The sequence below is a fragment of the Peromyscus maniculatus genome, chromosome 1, assembly GCF_049852395.1.
Source record: "Peromyscus maniculatus bairdii isolate BWxNUB_F1_BW_parent chromosome 1, HU_Pman_BW_mat_3.1, whole genome shotgun sequence".
Lineage (NCBI taxonomy): Eukaryota > Metazoa > Chordata > Mammalia > Rodentia > Cricetidae > Peromyscus > Peromyscus maniculatus.
Window position 1 is genome coordinate 89,582,381 of NC_134852.1, and position 18,675 is coordinate 89,601,055.

General features: G+C 45.6%; 1 protein-coding gene across 8 annotated transcripts in view; it reads right to left on the reverse strand.

Moving 5' to 3' along the window:
- Ntrk3 (neurotrophic receptor tyrosine kinase 3) overlaps positions 1-18,675 on the reverse strand; it is a 366,758-nt gene that overhangs the window by 239,089 nt on the left and 108,994 nt on the right. For 5 of the 8 annotated variants that reach the window (XM_006970042.4, XM_006970041.4, XM_015996205.3 and 2 more), the window contains exons 5-11: positions 14,210-14,367; positions 13,018-13,160; positions 12,455-12,596; positions 11,676-11,972; positions 6,896-6,919; positions 5,435-5,499; positions 4,440-4,542 (exon numbers count right to left, since the gene is read on the reverse strand). In XM_006970042.4, the coding sequence (XP_006970104.1) occupies positions 4,440-4,542; positions 5,435-5,499; positions 6,896-6,919; positions 11,676-11,972; positions 12,455-12,596; positions 13,018-13,160; positions 14,210-14,367 (932 nt within the window). The remainder of the gene's footprint in view (positions 1-4,439; positions 4,543-5,434; positions 5,500-6,895; positions 6,920-11,675; positions 11,973-12,454; positions 12,597-13,017; positions 13,161-14,209; positions 14,368-18,675) is intronic. The other 3 variants (XM_042278302.2, XM_076545353.1, XM_042278310.2) reach the window with 1 other exon arrangement.

Consider the following 18,675-nt stretch of genomic DNA (forward strand, 5'->3'; position numbering starts at 1 on the left):
GTCTATATGTGTAAGTACACATGTACCTAGAAATACAAAAAAATGAACTGGTTACCAGCCTTTAAGACAGTGTTATCATTTAACACAGTGGCTGCCAATTTGGCCATGTATGGGATATGGATTTGTTTGGGAATGGCCCTTGGCAGAAGGGTTGGTATTTAGAAACCACAGAGACATGAAAAAGAAAAGGTACAGAGGGAAACTAAGACAAGAGAATTGGCAAATGCATGCTGGGCCCAGGCCAATATCTACCTCCTATGAGAACAGGGTAGGACCAGGGCAGATGTGGTAGTTAACATAGTTTTCCTCGTATCTGCCATGTTTAATCCGTTCTAAGAATAAAACATTCAATGAAAATATCAGATGCTGAATAGTTGGAATAGTAGGAATGTGAGTGTTGGCTTATTCAGTCATCTTTGTATTTTTCTGTACATCTTACTTCTCAGAAGATAATGGAGATCATTCCAATTGTTTCTCCACATCTATGTGCCTGTTGCCCTCAGGTGCAGATGGCAGGAACTGTTTGTGAGCATCTTCCAATCCTCCTCCACTCCACAAGTCCCTAGATTTCTAAATTAGCCCAGACTAGCCCTTTGCAGATTAATAAACTGATTTTTAATGATTAAAACTAATATAAATAAGGCCTATTAGATCACAAAAACTTGAGAGGTTAAGGCAAGAAGATTATTAATTCAAAGATTGCCTGGACTACATAGCAAATTAGAGTCCAGCCTGGGCTACACAGTAAGACCTTCAGGGAAAAAAAACACAGCAAATGAAATGCATAAAACGGATGCTGTTCTTTTCTAAGTTCAAGCATCCGTCAAATGCAGCAAGAAGTTTCTGGCATGCTGGGCTGAGTGATCGATGGGTTCTGCCATAAGTTACTCCTGGGCTAGGAGGACAGACAGATGATATGTGAGGGGGAAAAAATGAGAATGCACTGTGGGCAGTGTGTAATAAGGACATTTTTACTACTGCATACTGTCTGAAACAAAGAGGTTCATGATGGAGTCTTAGGGGGCTATATTTTCACGAAAAGACGTTAAAAGGGGTCTGGAAAGACTAATACATCAAGAAAAGAAATAAGAGGGAAATCGAAGACATGGAAACCCTTTCTATGCCAGTGTTCGGGTGTAGAGCCCAGTGTCCTTAAAGACAATGTGCTATAGGCTTGGACACCAGCCTGTGGCACTAATGGGAAGTGGCAGAGCCTTGTTTGGGTCGAGCCTAGGAGGAGGAAGTTTAGTCATTAGCAATATGACTTGAATAGATACTGAGATCTCAGTCTCCTCTGTCTTTCTCTTGGCTTCTACGCCACTATGAGGTGAGTAGGCACCCCCTCCATGCACCTACACATGGATCGAGTGTCAGGGAACTGAAAGTCCCCCAAACCACGATCCCAAAATAGTGTTTCCTCCAATATGTTGATTTCCTAAAGTATTTTATCACAGCCATGGGGAGCTAACTAACACGATCAATTGTCTACAAATTACAGCATGCAGCAACCCATAGCTAAGTAGTAGTATTCTTAACTTACACTTAAGGAAATAGGTGCTCTGAGAAAGTAAGCAACTGTATGAAAGCCGAAAGGCGAATATGGATTCTCACCCAGATGTGAAACGTTCAAGCCTAAAAAGAGTGTTATGTAAAGAGACGGGGTTCACCTAAGGCAGAATTGGGAGCCTTCCAGTACACATGCTGTCACTCCCCTCCCCTAGATCTGGATACTCAGTGTGATAAGCTCTACTATCAACTCGACTGGCTTTAGAATCACCTAGGAGATTGAGGTACATCTTTGATGTGTCAGTAAATACGTCTCAGAAAGAATTGAGGAAGAATAACCCACTTAGAATATGAGTGGCATCATCCCACGGTCCGAATGTTTAAAAGAGGTGATTAATCTCTCCATCAAGGGGAGCTGAGAGGTAAGTAGCCCCAGCCATATGTTCCTGCCACTGTGAACTCTATCAGACCCTCCAACCATGATGAAATTCAAAATATGAATCAAAAAAAAATCTTGGTAGTGATCTGGTCATAGCAACTAAAATTGAAAGAAACTGATATATTCATTGACAACCAAAGACCAAAATTATTTGTGGCATGTGGTAACTGTTTATTGATTCTTTTTTGGTCTGGTTTTTCGAGACAGGGTTTCTCTGTGTAGTTTTGGTGCCTGTCCTGGATCTCACTCTGTAGACCAGGCTGGCCTTGAACGCACAGAGATCTGCCTGGCTCTGCCTCCTGAGTGCTGGGATTAAAGGCATGAGCCACCACCACCCCGCTGTTTATTGATTCTAAAATGAGATGAAATCTAACTAAAATGGAATATGATCAAGATCAGAGAGATGCAAGATTCTAAATAGTCAGTCTTGATCACACCATCTCTCTTCATTTGCCCCTAGCTTCAAGATGCCTGACTTTAGAGAAGGAGATGTTTTACTTCTGCCTATGGGGACACATCCTCCTTGACATACCAGGACTAAATAAGGCAGCTCAGCCTGGAAAAGGAGATCAAGGGATGGGAGATGCGGAGGACAGCTGAGGGGAGGCACCGCCCTGGATGCTGCCTAATCCATCCAACATGGGACACACTGTTCCAGAAACAGGATGACAATTAATAGGGAAAATCTGCTCTCACATCACTGCCAAGCATGTTTCAGGGTCTCAGCTGCTGGTGTGCCTCCTTGGGGGAAGAACAATAATGCCCCCTTCTTCCTTTTGGTCCACATCCTGATGCTTTCTTATAGAGGATAAGGGAAAAGTTGCAGAAAAAAAATAGCATCAGTGCCCATAGCCAAGAGCCCAAGAATTACCCAAGACAGAAGGCTTTGAGTCCCTCAGCAGCCCTTCCATCTAAACCCCTGGAGCTCTGCTTGACAAATGGTAAGTGCTGGCAGAAAAAGTGTCTTCAATCAAAGTGCCTAAGAGTAGTCTGGACTTGTTTGAGCCATTAAAAACCTATTTCCTCTTTGGAAATTACCAGCATATGTATTTCTCTTGGTCAAAATATTTCAAATTATTCACAAACACTGGAGATATAATTCAAAGGTAGAACAATTACCCACCATGGGTGAGCCCCCTAGGTTCAATCCTGACTCCCCCAAAATAGGAAGAGAGGAAGAAAGAAAAGACTGAAGGAAAGGAGAGGAACAAGAAAGAGAGGAGGAAGGAGAGGGGGCAGGAAGTAGGAAAGAGAGAAGGATGAAGAGAGGAAGGCCAAGAAAGAAAAGGAACATTGGCTTGCCTTCATCCATGACGTGTTCAAATTCATCAAAAGCAAACAGTTCGGAGGCAGAAGACTCCAGGAAGACTAGTCTATCTGGCCCCACATTTCAACCCTCTAGTCATCTCTGCGTAGCTTCCTAGATGCCAGTGCTCTTAATGTTTAAGGGATGCCCAGAATCTTGAGAATATAATTAAATCTAGCTCCTTTTATGGACAAATACTCAACCCTTCACCATGTGCAGTCCCTCAAACATTTACTTTTGCATATGAATCCGTGGGATTCTGTTCCTGTGAGTGTCACTCGTGTTTTAATCCCTGAGCCCCAAAGTCGGCACACCCACCACAGAAACTAGCTTCCAGTATTAAAGCCTTGGAAGTTCGTCTTTGTGGATTTCATAATGTCACCAGCAAACATCAGCATGAATGTGGCCCAAGTAATCTTTAACTCTCCCTCCCTACCCACCTCTGCCAACATCAGCCATGCATGACAGCCCCAGCTGGGAAGACATCTTGAAATTAAGGTTTCAGTTCTGGAACCCATGGTAGCCAGTTTCTTTCCAATCATTTGTCCACATCTCTGAGCCCAGCTAGGGGGATGCAAAGTCACCATGTTAACCCTTTTCATGCCAGACGCCTCACAGGAGTTTTGGCCGAGCACCACATCCCAGCCCTCCACTTCTGCCATAGCGGGGTCGAATACTCTGTACATGGAAGCCCGCCAGCAGGTTTAGAAGCTGTGTTGCTCTTGGCATCCATTCCAGGACTCTGTGCAGAGAGCTCCGTGCTGAGATACAGCAGCACGGGCAGCTTTTCAATACCAGAGTTCACCACCTTCCCTCTCACTGTGCTAAGTCACAACAAGATTCCAAAGATAGGTACAGACAAGAGAAAAAACTCCCTCAAATGCAGAGTCCCTTAGACGGCCACTAATGAAGAGAATTGACATTTGTCTCAAACCATCCTCATCACACACATCCATCTGAGCAACCAGTAGTTTTCAGCATCCCTATTTGGTTCCCAAGACCCCAACACAGTCTTTGGTCCATAATTACCCAGAATAGGGTATAGATAGGGGGTCTCTACCAGGGCTACTGAGATCCAATGACCAGAGGCTTCCTCTGAGGGTACACGAAAGTGAAAACAGTGTCTTGTGATGAAAAGGAGCTATGCTCCCACTATGGAACTCTTGAAACTAACAAGTGCCACCTTACCCTTCATTCCAAATTTGGACCGGCGACCATACTTGTTGATCATGATAAAGAGAACCACCAGAAGAACACAAGCAAAGGCAGCAAGTCCGACTGCTATGGAGACCTATAAGGAGCCAAACACAGACAGTCAGGAGCAGGGACCGGAAGCCTCGGAGCCTCAAAAGTAATGCGTGCACCCAGTGAGAACAAACCAGTTTGGGCAGAAGAGGGTCCTCTAAAACCTCTGCTACTGAGGGGTGCGCAACCTGAAGCCTACGTGCCACGTGCACCCCAGGACACCTATGCATATGACAATGCCATGTCAAACTACTGGGCAACCCTGGAGTAAAGGCTTCAGAAGTAGTCTATGAGATTCTAAGAGAATCTTAAAATTTTTTATTTAAAAAAATATAAATTAATAAGCTGGATTAGGGCAAGTTCCCTGATTCTAGAATTGCAATACCAAGCTGAGAGAAACCTTGGTCTGTTGTTTTAATTAGTAAGTAAATTTTAATTAGTAAGTAAATTCTCTATCTTTCCACCAAAACCTTTTCATAGTATTTCTACTCAGAGTGGTCTAACAGTTCTGGACTCAACAGACGCCTTTCTGCTTCTTCCCAGGAAAACCTCAGACCCTGAGGCAGGCATGGGAAAACCTATCCAAGGAGATTCTCTGAGTAATCTGGGGTTTTGCAGAAGGTTTGCCCAGTCAGTAGGCCTTGCAAGCCTGCTGGGCCTGGCTTGGAACAGACTGGGAATTTCAAACTGCTCTCTTCCTGGCCGTGGGGCTTGGAGTTGATCCTCAAAGGCTTCTTCAAACAATGAGATACTCCCATCAAACATGGACAGTTTAAAAAAAAAACTCAAAGGAAATCATTCCTCACTGTTGTTTTTTTTTCCTCCCATTGGTACTGAGGCTCCAAGTGAGAGACCATGTGGAGAAGTTAGCACCTCAGATGAAGTCTGAAAATGACTCTACCCTCCAGTATTTTCCTCTTAATCAGGAAGTAACTTACCCCAAATGTGTCTTCCTCTGGTTTGTGGGTCACAGTGATGGGAGGTGTGGGGCTTGCGTCAGACTCTGAAAAAAATGATACAAAAGAAAGGAGAGCAGTTAGCTTGCTAGCCAAAAGCCCCAGCTAAGGGCCTGCCCTGTCCTTGGGAAGCAGGTCCCTAGAGCCACCCCCCTAGCTGAGCAGACACCCTCCAGAGACAGAGTGAGTCCCAGTACAGCTACCTGCCTCAGTGCTACCAAAAAAAAAAATCTCAAAGGAGTGCAGACCTCTACCCCACTTCCTAGCCCCATGCCGGGGAACACCCCACAATCTGAGCAGCATGCACCTTGAAAGTACAGGAGGGGGATGAGAAAAAATGGCTTGGAATCCTGGCTAGCATGGGGATTAGGAAGATTTTAACAGCAACAGCAGCTGTCACTGACATTGTTACCCCTTTGCTTAGGGAACTTCTTCCACTCTCCCTTCCTCTCTCACTCCAACTCCTCAGTAAAATCCAGGCTCACAACTCAACGAACAGCCCTCCAGCCATTCCCCTGACACTGATGTCAGAACACAATGGTGGTTGGAATTGGACAACATTCAAGGGACCAGGAAACGCCACTGAGGGTCATCCTCTATCTACAATCACTTCCTTGCAAGAAGTGGCCCCAGCTTTGAAGGTTCTCAAGGGACACCTGTGGGATTATGAGGTTTTTTTTTTTAATGACTAAGAACAAGTGAAGGGGTCACGGTTAGTATTTACGCTTGTGCCAAAGAGGCAGAGTATCCCTACGGAGGGTTGTTCTACCATTTCTGGCCTGAAATTGGGCAAAAATGGCAATGGTTGCTGCTGCTCCCATCATAGGGAAGTAATCAAAAAAGAAAGCGAAACTCCTGCAAGAATGGTCCAGCCCTGCCCTCAACTCCATTATCAACTGAGCTTAGAGATGCGGTTCAAGGACATGGGAGCCCCTGAGAAATCACAGTCCTACCCGAGGTAGGTTCTGGCCAAATGCTTCATCTCTTAAGGCAGATGAGAAACACTGGCAAGTTCACAGGCTCTACATTTTCTCTGTAAGAACAACTGAGATGATCAATGGGGCATGATCATCTCATATGAAACCTATCATTCACCTGCTGCAGACCCTTTTCAGCCAGGTAGCGAAATTGGAAATATGGTCAGACCTTAGAAAACGCCCTGAGTGGGGCAAAGTGGGGATATAGTTCAGCTGCAGAATACTGCATAACCCTGGATTTAATCCCAGTACGAAACGAGGGGGTTGGTGGTTCTCTAGGAGAAACTGTGGTCCAGGGCAATTATGCAAGAAAAGTGTGCCTAGGATTTCTTCCTTTTAATAATGCACTAACACCCTCAACTGCCAAGGGACTGGGAACACGGACTAGGCAAGAGGACAATCTGGATTTAACGTCACCAAACTGTCAAGACAAAAGAGTTTCCAACCCAAAGTCAAGGAGACTTACCAAAGTCAAAGAAATCTGTGCTCTCTGGGGGGAAAAGAACAAAGAAGTAATTAACAAATAGATTAATAACAAAAGGGTCAGGGGTTGTATAGGACAGCAACCTACTAGCTGTGATCTCCCTGATGATCACAATTCCCCATTCCCACAGCAAGGGACACAAAGTATCAGGGGATACTCCTCCAAAGGGAGGCTTGACAGATACAGCTCCTGGTCTCAAAGAAGGAGGCCCACCTGGAAGCTAACAACCAAGCTGGTGTCACGGTGAGGCAGACAATTGAGACCCTCGCCACATCCCTGTCCTCAGCTGTCCCTCCTTCAAGGCCACTAGAACACTGGAGATAGCCCTTCAGAGCAGCTCCAGCTACAAGCCGAACATGAACTTCCTTCCCTCAATATGATAGGTCACTGAGAAGTTTGGGAGACCCTCTTCCCCCTAGAATCTTTTTATCATTCATATGGACATGTGCTATCTAAACTTTGACCTATAGAAATGCCTCCCCCAATAATGAAAGCTAATCCTTCACTGAGCCTTAATTATGAGCCAGGAGCTATTCTCCGTGCTTCAGGTGCTAAGCTGTTCAAGCCTTATAATCTCTTAGAGGCCAAAAAGCAGAGTTACAGATATTAACTAATTAAATACCATTCATCTAAAAAGATATTGAAGTTGATTTAAATCTATGGCTGGACTCTTAACCACTCTACCAGTACTGCTCAAACTTGAGCACATAACGGAAGGAATCATCAGAAGGTGACTGGCACCATCCTCCACTGAAAGGAATAAAGATTTCTTAAAAATGGACTACTTCATATAGATAGGACAGGAAAATTGAAAATGTGCTTGGGATAGCCTGTGGCACCAAAAACCAAGAAAGTGCTTAAAGCTATGTGGTCCCGGGAAGAGAAAGCAGGCAGTGACACACGGGTGAAACATTTGATGAGTTGAGCAACAAAACAATTGAAATCATGGTGTGTTGTGGGCTGCACTGTGTTGTCCCGCAGTCCATATGACTACATTGCAACCCCAGTATTCAGAATGTCACTGTATTTGGAGATAAGGTGTGTAAGTGAAAATGAAGCCACTGGGGTCCAGATAAGAAGAGATTAGAACGTGGATGTGCTCAGAGGGGAGGCCAAGGAACGAGGCAGGAAAGACAGCATCTGCAAGCCAAGGAGAGAGGCCTTGGAGGAAAGCAAGCCTGGCAACAGCTGGTCTCAGATTCCCAAGCTCCAGAACCATGATTAAAAATGGATTTCTGCTATTTAAGATACCCGGTCTATACCACTTTACTATGACAAATCCAGACAACAAATACATGAACTGCAAAAAAACACCCACAAGTCCTTTATATATACAAATGTATACTTGAACACATGAGTGGGAGAAGCTCTTCTTCACAGTAGAATTCCAACTAATAAAGGGAAGGAGGGAAACAGAAACCACTATCATCTGGTAAATAATACAGTGATGATTGCTTGGGCAAGAATCATCAACGAATGTTAAAATTACTGTATGAAAAGATGGTGGGAAACGAGCTATTTGTCCCTTCTCAAATCCTTATTGTGATTGTGAAATAGGTCACTGTGCAGTGGAGGACCCTGGCAAACAGCATCTTGACCAAGTGATAAAGTTGACCTCAGCACTGATAAGCCATATCAACACCCTGCATTCTTCAACAGGATGGACCCAGAAGGGTGGAGAAATACTTTCATAATGCTCTCATAAAAAGAAAAGAAAGGAAAAGAAAGGATAAAAAAATGTAGAACTGGAATTTAATCATAAGAAATAAATATGATGAAGTCTGTAACAACTAGAAACTTTTCTTCAGAAGATCACTGAGGACCTATCCCAGAATCAAAGGACCTGAGGTTATGATATGGCAACTAAATTAGATGTCTAATCCTGGGTGGGATCCTACAAAATGCAGGACACTGATAGGGCTGCTGATCACATGTCAACAGTCTGTAACTCAGATAACACTGTTAAGCCAACGTCTGTGTCCTGGTTTTGAACACCGTATTGTGGCTGAATGAGACACTGACATCTGTGGAGGACAAGTGCAGGGTAGAAGAAGGATCTTTGCAGTGTGTTGTAACTTTTGCTCTTTAAGAGCCCGAGTTATTTCAAAGTGAAGCGAAATCAGATCAGGACTGGTAGTCCTCAACCCAGAGTTTCTGACTTAAAGGTCTGCCTGCGTCTTAAAGGAGTGTACAGTGTTGCTGAAGATGGAATCCAGGGCCTCACACATGATAGGCAAGCCTTCTGCTACCAAACCAGCAGGCCCTGGTACATTCTAGGCAAATCCTTTACCACTGAGCCACACCTTCAGCTCCACACTGACACACTCTAAACAAATCCTGTACCACTGAACCATGGCCCCAGCACTGAGAATTTACCTAAATTCTCAGGCGAGAGTGCTGTTGCCAATCCCTCTGGAAGCTACTTCACCACAACACCAACCCCCCTGTCACAAGCCTGCCAGGCCCTGAAATACAAGAACAAATCTGGCTGGCTCATCAGCTACTTCATTCATTCATTCCCTCATTCATTCACCATGGTCCTCCACTTCCCAGAGCCTTGGTCAAGCCCTTTTAGGAACTGTAGCCACCAGGCCACTAAATATGAACCAGTAGGCTTTTGTCTATAACTATTTACAGAGAATAGGGTGGCTTCTGTGGAGTCCATCAGAAAAGGCCCATTTTTAGTAACTGTTGTCTGGCTGGATTTTTTGCTGTCTGTCTGCATAGTTGTGGGGATGATCTGGCTTGGGGAATAATGGAGGAAAGGGGGGCTTTAGCATAGGCTTCGGAGCATGAAAAGAGAGAAGAGCCAGATTAATCAACAGTATCCACTTATTTTATATTTCTCAGCGGGCTCCCATTTATTAGAGAATATTTTTCCAGAAGCCAAATATTTCAGCCAAATGTTTGAACCCTGTCATCTCAAAATCAGTCTGATTTTGAAGAGAAATCACCAAGTCCTTTTCTGGAGCCAGGCAGCATGCATACATGCAGGAAGCATGTGAGCTTCAGGAAATGGTGACATGTTGGCAATTCTCTAAACTTAGCAGGAAAACACACATTGGTGCAGGAAAAAGAAATAATAAGAATTGTCCTTCCTCTGACTTTTACCACAGGCTGGGACAAGGATAGGAGCAGCAGGATCAGGACTGGGCAATAGGTGGATGCATATGCTTCCTACAGCCCCAGACAATAACTCTCCAAGAAGCACCCTTCCTGTGGACTAATATTAACCACAATTGTGTGTGTATGTGTGTGTGTGTGTGTGTGAGAGAGAGAGAGAGAGAGAGAGAGAGAGAGAGAGAGAGAGAGAGAGAGAGAGAGAGAGAGAGAGAGAGAGAGAACTCAAAGAACAGAAAGCTTTGCATCAAGCAGTAACCACCTTTCACAGAGCACCACCCTAGCACCCTGGGCTACCCATCTGGAAGAATCACTGATGGGACTTGTACCTAAATCTGCCCAGCTTCAGAGATCTGGCTCTTAACCACAGCACTTGGCTGCTTGGGAATGAGAGAGACATTCACATGATAAATAAGATTCCTTAACATTCTCAGGCCAACAAAAAAGAGCAGATTCACAAACTGCCTTTGCAGCCAGTACCCTGTCGGCACAAGGTTGAGCTGAGAGGGTTGTAGGTTATCCCTGCCTGCTCTTCCAGATAATTTACTCTTCTGAACATTGAGATAGCTTGTCGCTTGACAAGGCTGGCCCATCTTTTCCGCCACTGCCTTTTCATCATCCATTAATACAAAGGTTCATAAAACAAGCAAACTTCCCTACAGAGTGGTCCATCCTGAACCACTGGACAGGTCTGAGGAAAGGTCTCAGGTGTGCTGTTTTCTTTTTGCAGCTTCTCTGGGGTTCCCTCCCCACTCCTTCCCTCCTCCTGGGGCTGAGTTGCCAACAATTGCTAATGGTAGCTGACGGTCAAAGTTACCCAAGGAGTTGAAAATCCATCTCTACAGAACTCAACCCAGAGCTGAGTTCAAGAGAGCTCAGGGAGCTTGAGAATTTGAATTCTAACTCATTCCCAGGTGATGCTGACTCTGCTTGTCTTAAGAACCTTGAAAACCACGACTGCAAGTATTAACTGTAGTCAGGGTGACATTTTCACCATCAGTATCTGGTAGCATCCTCTGCTTCCCCCACTTAGTTACCACGGAACAAGAGCAGAAAGGAGCCCATCCCTGGAGGCCAGTCCCCATGCAAGCCTTGCTGCTGACTAGCTGGCTGAGGTTTTGAGACAGCGATGTGTTAAATGTGCGGTTGACTTGGACCAACTCCGAAGTCCACTGCAGTGAAGAGTCATGGAGCTATTTATTATTCACATACCAAGCCTATATCTTAACTCACTCAAAAGCCGTGAAACTCTTTGTGGAGCAGTGCACTCACACCTGTGTTTATTTCACAGCTGAGGAGATGGAGACTCCATAAAAGCACACCGCCAAGCTCAGCATAGCCTTCTTAGGTAGGTAAAACACTGGGTCAAGAGTCTGTACCGTATCATCCATCACTAAAGTCCCTGATTTATCTACCATAATACAGGACATCTTTACATGCACCAGCAGGTTTTGGGGGGAAATTCTGGAGGTTGCTGTAGTAGTCATGAAAAACAGAGGCTATCCTAGTTAACACAAGGTGCAGATGGTGCCTCCCTTTTCCCAGTGAGAGCCCAGTTATTTCAGTGGCTGTGGTCATTAGTGCTGCTTACTTTTTCAAACTACACCCCACAGCTCTCAGGAGAAATGTGTTCATGCCTCACCTGGAAAGGGCTCCTTAAGGAAGTGGCCGTTGATGGTCTGGTTGGCTGTGCCCAGGGCGTTCTTGGCAATGAGGGTGTAGTTGCCATTGTTGTAGTGGGTGGGTTTGTTGAAAAGCAGGCAGCCCTCAGAGACCTCCCCCTCCTGGTAGTAGTCCATGTGAATGATCTTGGACTCCCTCAGTGGCTGCCCATTGTACAGCCAGTGCAGCGTGGGTGTCGGATTGCCACGCACCACAAACTCAATGCAGTGCTCCAGGCGTACCTCAGGCTCCACCAGGCTCACCACACGTGGAGGGTCTGTGGGGAAAAGCAAGCTGATATCGAGGACACAGAGTCTCCTATGTGCTGAAGAAACCTTCTAGGAAGCAGGATGGGGATCCCACTTCTCACCCTGCTCTGAAAAGGCTGAGTAGAGTTCCCACCACCAGCCAATCGATCGGGAGAGACCTGTGTCTCTTTATCTAAGCTCCCTGGATCCGTCTTAGCTGGAGCTTTCCTCCTGAGTCCTTTCAGGGATGCCAAAGGTAGAAAGGGCCAACTTAAGAGATCCTTGAAAATGGAACTGAATTGCAGACGCGCACCATCCACTGAGGGACAAGGACATTCTTTCTTGGGTTTATTAGCCAAGAACTTTTTTTTTTCAGTTTTGCCTAATGACAGCCTTTCTGCCCTTGTTAAAAGACCGGGGTCGGCGCTCTAGATCAACCCTAGCCATGGAGCTGCCCCATCCCCAGCCTCCTCCTGGTCCCTCTCTGTCGTCCATGTTGACATGCACTTACAGTAGACAGTGAGAGCAACACTGGCATTGCTCATGCCCACCACGTTCTCTGCAATACACGTCAGGGTGAAACCATTGTCCTCGCTTGTCACGTTCACCAGGGTCAAGTTGATGGCGTGCACATTGGTCCAGTTCAGATTGGTCTGAAAACCCCAATCAGAAGATAATAACCAAACCATTTATCCAAGGATGGCTTCCTTTTCTAAGCCCTAATACCTCCAGAAATCAAGCAAAAGGTGAATGAAGTCTAGCTAGCGGGAACACACAGACCATGTTCCAGATTCTTAGCAGTTCATATTGATCCTCATGTTAATACTGGGTGGAAAATGGTAAAATTGGGTCTTTTTTTTTTTTTTTTTTTTTTTTTTGCAAAAGAAGAAACCAAAGCACAGAAAGCTGAGCAGCACAGCAAAGATCAAAATGACCAGAAATCATTACATCTAGATAGAATCTGTGTCTGTAGGTTTCTCCCCAGAGAGACAGGATCACAATTTCCCCCTCTTCTTCATAACTAACGGATGCTCGGTCCCTACCTCTTGATGGGCCTGGTCATAGGGTGCCTACCTGGTGGGTGTTGATAGACTGCAGCCCGGTGACTATCCAGTCTACATCAGGCAAGGGGGAGCCAGAGCCATTGCAAGTGATTACAGCATTGTCTCCTTCTCGGACAGTCAGGTTGACGTGGCTCACACTGATCTCGGGCAGATCTGGGAGGACAGAGAGGAGAGGGAGGTAGAAAACAGCACACAGAGGAGCTCTGCCTCCAGGCACTTCTAGCCTTGCCCAGTGACAACTCCAGTTCAACTTGCTTGCGTTCGAGTGATAACAACCTTGTGATGGTTACTACCAATCTGACGAGCTCTAAAATCACCTAGAGACACCTCTGAGCATGCCTGAGGGAATATCTATGCTAGGTTAACCAGGGTGGGAAGACACCATATTATGGGCTGGGGCCTGGACCAAATAAAAAGGAAAAAGTAAGTGAGCTGAGCACCAACATTCATTTCTCCCTGTTTCCTGACTATGGATACACAGTGGCCAGCTGCCTCAAATTCCCCTCATGCAGCCGTGACTTCCTCACTATGGTGGGTTATACCCTCGGAACTGTGGGCCAAAATAAACTCTTCCTTCTTTAAATCGATTTTGTCAGATCAATGTGAAAAGTAACGACTATAAACCCAGCGGATTCCCAGCCCCTCCTCTGTAGACCTCAGAGGCATATACAGTGGGATGCTCCTACACAGCAGGGTATGAGTGGTACACCTGTTCAGAGAATGCCATTCTAGCAACCAAGTGTCTAGCTTCAACCCACTGGGGGCACTAAGTCTCAGCAAATTGGTGTGTGTCAGGTTCCCGTGGGAACTGGAGATTGCATTCCCTAGTGTCTGGTTGGTCATTGAAGCTGGTGCTCTAGAAAGAGCTTGGAAGCTCCTGATACAGGAACACCAGAGGCTGCACATGAAGACATGTTCCTTCACGTTTGATTGACAGGTGACTCAGAGAGAAAGGGAATCTGATCTGCTGGGAATGGCACATGACTCCTTTCAGCATTCTTTCCTAAGACCAGCCTTCCCACATCTGGCTCAAGACAGGATTGACCAAGAAGAGGAAAGGTCAGTCTGATCCATACCCACTGCAGAGGTCAAGGCTGGAGATGGCTGGGAAGGAGACCTGTAGTGGGCCAGCCTGAGGCTCAACCTCTTCTCTGTGGTGTGTGGAATGCTGGCCATATGAGGCAGTACAGTTGCTCACTCACCACACTGACTGATGTTCATGCGGAAGAGAGGGAGTTGGGAGCCATCAGGACTGATGCAGTAAAGGCTCTGACTGTCCAGCCGGGCCTCCCCCTGCTCCTGCCACAGCTGCATCCAGCGGATATCACAGCTGCAGTTGAAGAAGTTCTGCTCCAGTCTCCTGTGGGCAAGAAGAGAGGGGAAGGAATCCCTGAACGGTGGATGACCCAGCTCCCTCCCAGGGCTGAGGCCAGCAGGCGCCTGCGGCTCCTCCATGAAATAAGCCAGATTCAGACAGACAGTCACCATGTTTCCTCTCAGTCATGGATCCTAGACTTCATATAGATGCATAAAACCATGAGAGAGAGACAGAGACAGAGACAGAGAGACAAGACAGAGAGAAATGAAAGTAGAAGGAAAGCTGGAGGAAGGAAGGAGGGATGGAGGGAGGGACGGACAGATGGAAGGACAGATGGACGGACAGACTTGATGGACAGAGGGATGGAAGAAGGAAGGAGAGTAAGGCACTAGCTGGGGGGATAAGGAGGAAGAGAAGGGCATCTGGGAGTGAATATAGTCAAACACATGTTACACTTGAAATAAATTATCTTAATGAAACCCACCACTATGTACAATAAATATATGCCAATAAAAAATTAAAAAATAATAATGGGGGGCTGGGGAGGTAGCTTAGCTGGTAAAATGCTTGACAATCACACATAAGGATGGGAGTTTGGAGCCCCAGCACCTATAAAAATGTTGTAAATGCCAAATGGGCATGGTAACCTGTAATTATAGGCCAACCTGTAATCCCTGCCCTCAGGAGGTAGAGACACGGGAGTCCCAGAACAAACTCACTAGTCAGAATAGCTGGAATTGGTGAACTCCAGATTCAACCAAGGAAAACACTCAATAGCAGCCTCTGAAATCCATATACAGGTGCACACACATCCTCACACACACTTATGCACATCACACTCACACACACACACATGCACACAAAAATAAGATAAAAATAATAATAGTAAAGAAAAGAGGAGGTTAAGTGAGGTCACAAAAGAATGATAAAAGTAACAAATAATAAATAAATAGCATTAAGTCCATGCACTTAGTTTCAAAAGTAATAATTTCACTGAAAATACAAATTTTGCCCCTACTTAAATCACTGGGCAAAGAGATCTTTTTACATCTGTCAAGTTGAGATGCTCGTCTTCTTAAAACCTCCCCATGGCTTCCCATTTCCCTGGAATTAAAAGCCCTATCTGCTCCCCTTCATCGGCAAAGCCATCTCAACCTGTGCTTCTCCAACATCGTGGGATGTCACCTCCACCTCACCCCTGCCCCTATCCAGCCACACCACCTCCTGCCTCACCCCTGCCCCTATCCACCCACACCACCTCCTGCCCCACCCCTGCCCCTATCCACCCACACCACCTCCTGCCCCACCCCTGCCCCTATCCACCCACACCACCTCCTGCCCCACCCCTGCCCCTATCCACCCACACCACCTCCTGCCCCACCCCTGCCCCTATCCACCCACACCACCTCCTGCCCCACCCCTGCCCCTATCCAGCCACAACACCTCCTGCCTCACCCCTGCCCCTATCCACCCATACCACCACCTGCCCCATCCCTGCCCCATCTAGCCACACTGATCTTCATATGTATAAGCTCACTAGTATGACTGGTTTGGACCTGATTCAGGGCTTCTGCCCTTGCTCTCTTATTCGCTGCCAGCCAAGCTCTCTCCCAACATATCTGCAAGACTGGTTCCCCTCACTTCATTAAGAAACTGTAGGGCATTCTCTGACTACCATCTATAACAAAGCCGCTACAACCCTGTCCTAATAAAGCCCAGCCACTCACCGGCTGCATTTACCTGTCTAGAATTTATTACTATTTCATAACACTTTAAATATTCATATAAGTTTGTTTCTTTGTCCTCTCAGATGAAAAAAAATGGGTTCCGCTGAGGCCAGAGATGTAGCCTGTTTTGTGCATGGCTGCAAACACAATACCTAAGACAGATCCCCAGACACATTTTCACTGGGGGAGTAGGCAGTTAGCCCTTTCCAAGACATATTCCAATCCCATCTTGAGACCAGCATTCTTCCTTCGTGAATTCAATGATTCCTTAATGAGCACCTGTTCTGTATCTGGCTGTGGTTGAATGCTGTTAATAGAGAGATGCGTAAGGCAGTCCTTGTCCTCTGGGAGCATTCACCCCAGTGAAGAAGAATGGCTGATGGGAAAAAGTCAAGTCCAAAGCCCTTGTTCCCCACAGATTCTCCTTGTGACTTAGAACAAGTCACGTCCCTCCTCCATCAGGTTATTAGGAGAGTGATGAACAGTGCTAATCAATCCCCCAAACTCTCAAAGAGCACAGGCTGAATCTGAATGCCGGGGCCATTAGGGGAACATGATTCTCTCTCTGGTCTATTGAGGGGATCGATCCGTTGGCACCTGGAGGAAAGGCACTGGGTATTTTTGACAACTGGCAAATTCTAAAATAGTTAGGCATGCATCAGCATTTGTCAGCTTGCAGGGAAGGGGGAGTGGGGACTAGAGAGAGAAACTCTGTTCCTGATGAGTAGGTCAGCACAGGTAGCATGCACAAACAGCCACACAGCTTATCATCCTCTTAGCCTGTGAGCATCCATGGCTTCTCGTTCTTCAGGCTCTTTTGGGAAAAGGAAAGGGAAGGGACCCAACCTTTACTGGGCATCTGCTTCTCACAGCAATCTTAAGAGGTATTCAGTATTGTCCCTGGATGAACAAGGGAGTCCATCTAATAATGTCTGAAGGTTGTAACGGTTAATCTTCTCTGTCAACTTGATGACCGGATTTATAAATACTATGGAGACAAACCTCTGGATATACAGGGCATAAACAAAAAGGGGAGACCTGCTTTGAATAGGGTAGACTGAGAGAGCTGGAACTGACTTAAAAGGAGAACGCAAGCTGAGCATCACCACTTGTCTTGGTTTTCTAACTGTGGGCGCAATGTGACCAGCCATCTGGTGCTCCGATCATCATAACTCCCCACCGTGATGGAATGTACCTTCAAACCACCATGAGCCCATATAAACCCCTCTTTCAGTTGCGTTTGTCAGTTTTTTCCTTGCAGCAATGAGAAAAATAACTAACATGAGGAGTTAACTAACATGTACATGCTCCATGCTCCAGCCATCACACAAACCTGTCTTTATACTTCCCATTGCCTCTTCTCTGAGCAAATGCTGTAGATAGAGCCCAGGGGGCCACCCACAGTACTCCCCTGACTCCCAGGGCTCTCACCAAGAAGACTAAGAGAAGAGGTAGAGGGAAGCCATTAAGGAATGCAAAGGTCACAAGGCATAGAGGTCATGTCCAGGAGCCCCTGACGTGGAAATAGAAGTCAGTGGTATAGGAGCTTTACCAGCACTTTGGGAGTTTGGAGTTTGTCCACAGAGAGGTAAGGAAACCACTGAAGCTAAGATCTGGAGCTTGGGCCACCAGTTACAATGTTTTATAAGCACGGGGTCAGCACGTACAGTTGTGTGGTTTGTGCATTTCTCAAAGAATCCAACCAACGCAATGCTGAAATTCAGACTCAGTGTCCTGGAATGGAGTTATCTTTCGCCATTGGTGGGCTATCTTCTCTAACTCATGACCTCGAGCATCAGCGAGGCTGGCTGGTAGGACCCGGACCCATGCTCCTGAACCTCTGTTCTCCTAACTCCAGTCCACATTTCAACTTTTCCTGGGTGTCTCCAACAGTGTTTGTGCCTGTGGGTATTATCTACCGTTATTTACTATATTAGAAACTGAAATAGCCATTTTGACAGGTGAGATGAAATCTCAAAGTTGTTTTAATTTTCATTTCCCTGATTGCTAAGGATGGAAAACACATTTGAGATACTTCTTAGCTATTTTTTTCTTCTATTGAAAACTCTCTGTTCAGATCCACAGCCCATTTTTAATTGGGTCATTTATTTTCTTGACTGTTGTTTTTATATCGTGTTCTTTGTACATCGTAGATACTAATCCTCTGCCGGATATATAGCTGGCAAAGATTATCTCTCTCCCACTCTATGGGTTTCTTCTTCACTTGATTGATTCTTTCTTTGTTCACACATAACTTTTTTGTTTGTTTGTTTGTTTTATGAGATCCTATTGTTAATTGCTGGCTTTAATTCCCAGACTAATGGAGTTCTACTAAAAAAAAAAATCCCTTTCTATATCTTGTAAGGTGCTGCCTAATTTTTTTTCTAGCAGCTTTAACATTTCATGTTTCAAATCTCAGGTCTCTGATCCTCTTGGAGATGATATTTCTGCAGAGTGGTAGATACAGGAATAAATTCATTCCTCTGCATGTGGACTGGATGTTTTCCCAGTACCATTTGTTAAAGATGCTGTCTTTTCTCCAATATATGCATTTCGGGCTCTTTTTCAAATATCAGATGGATATTGTTATGAGTATTCATATTTGAGTCATCTATTCTGTTCT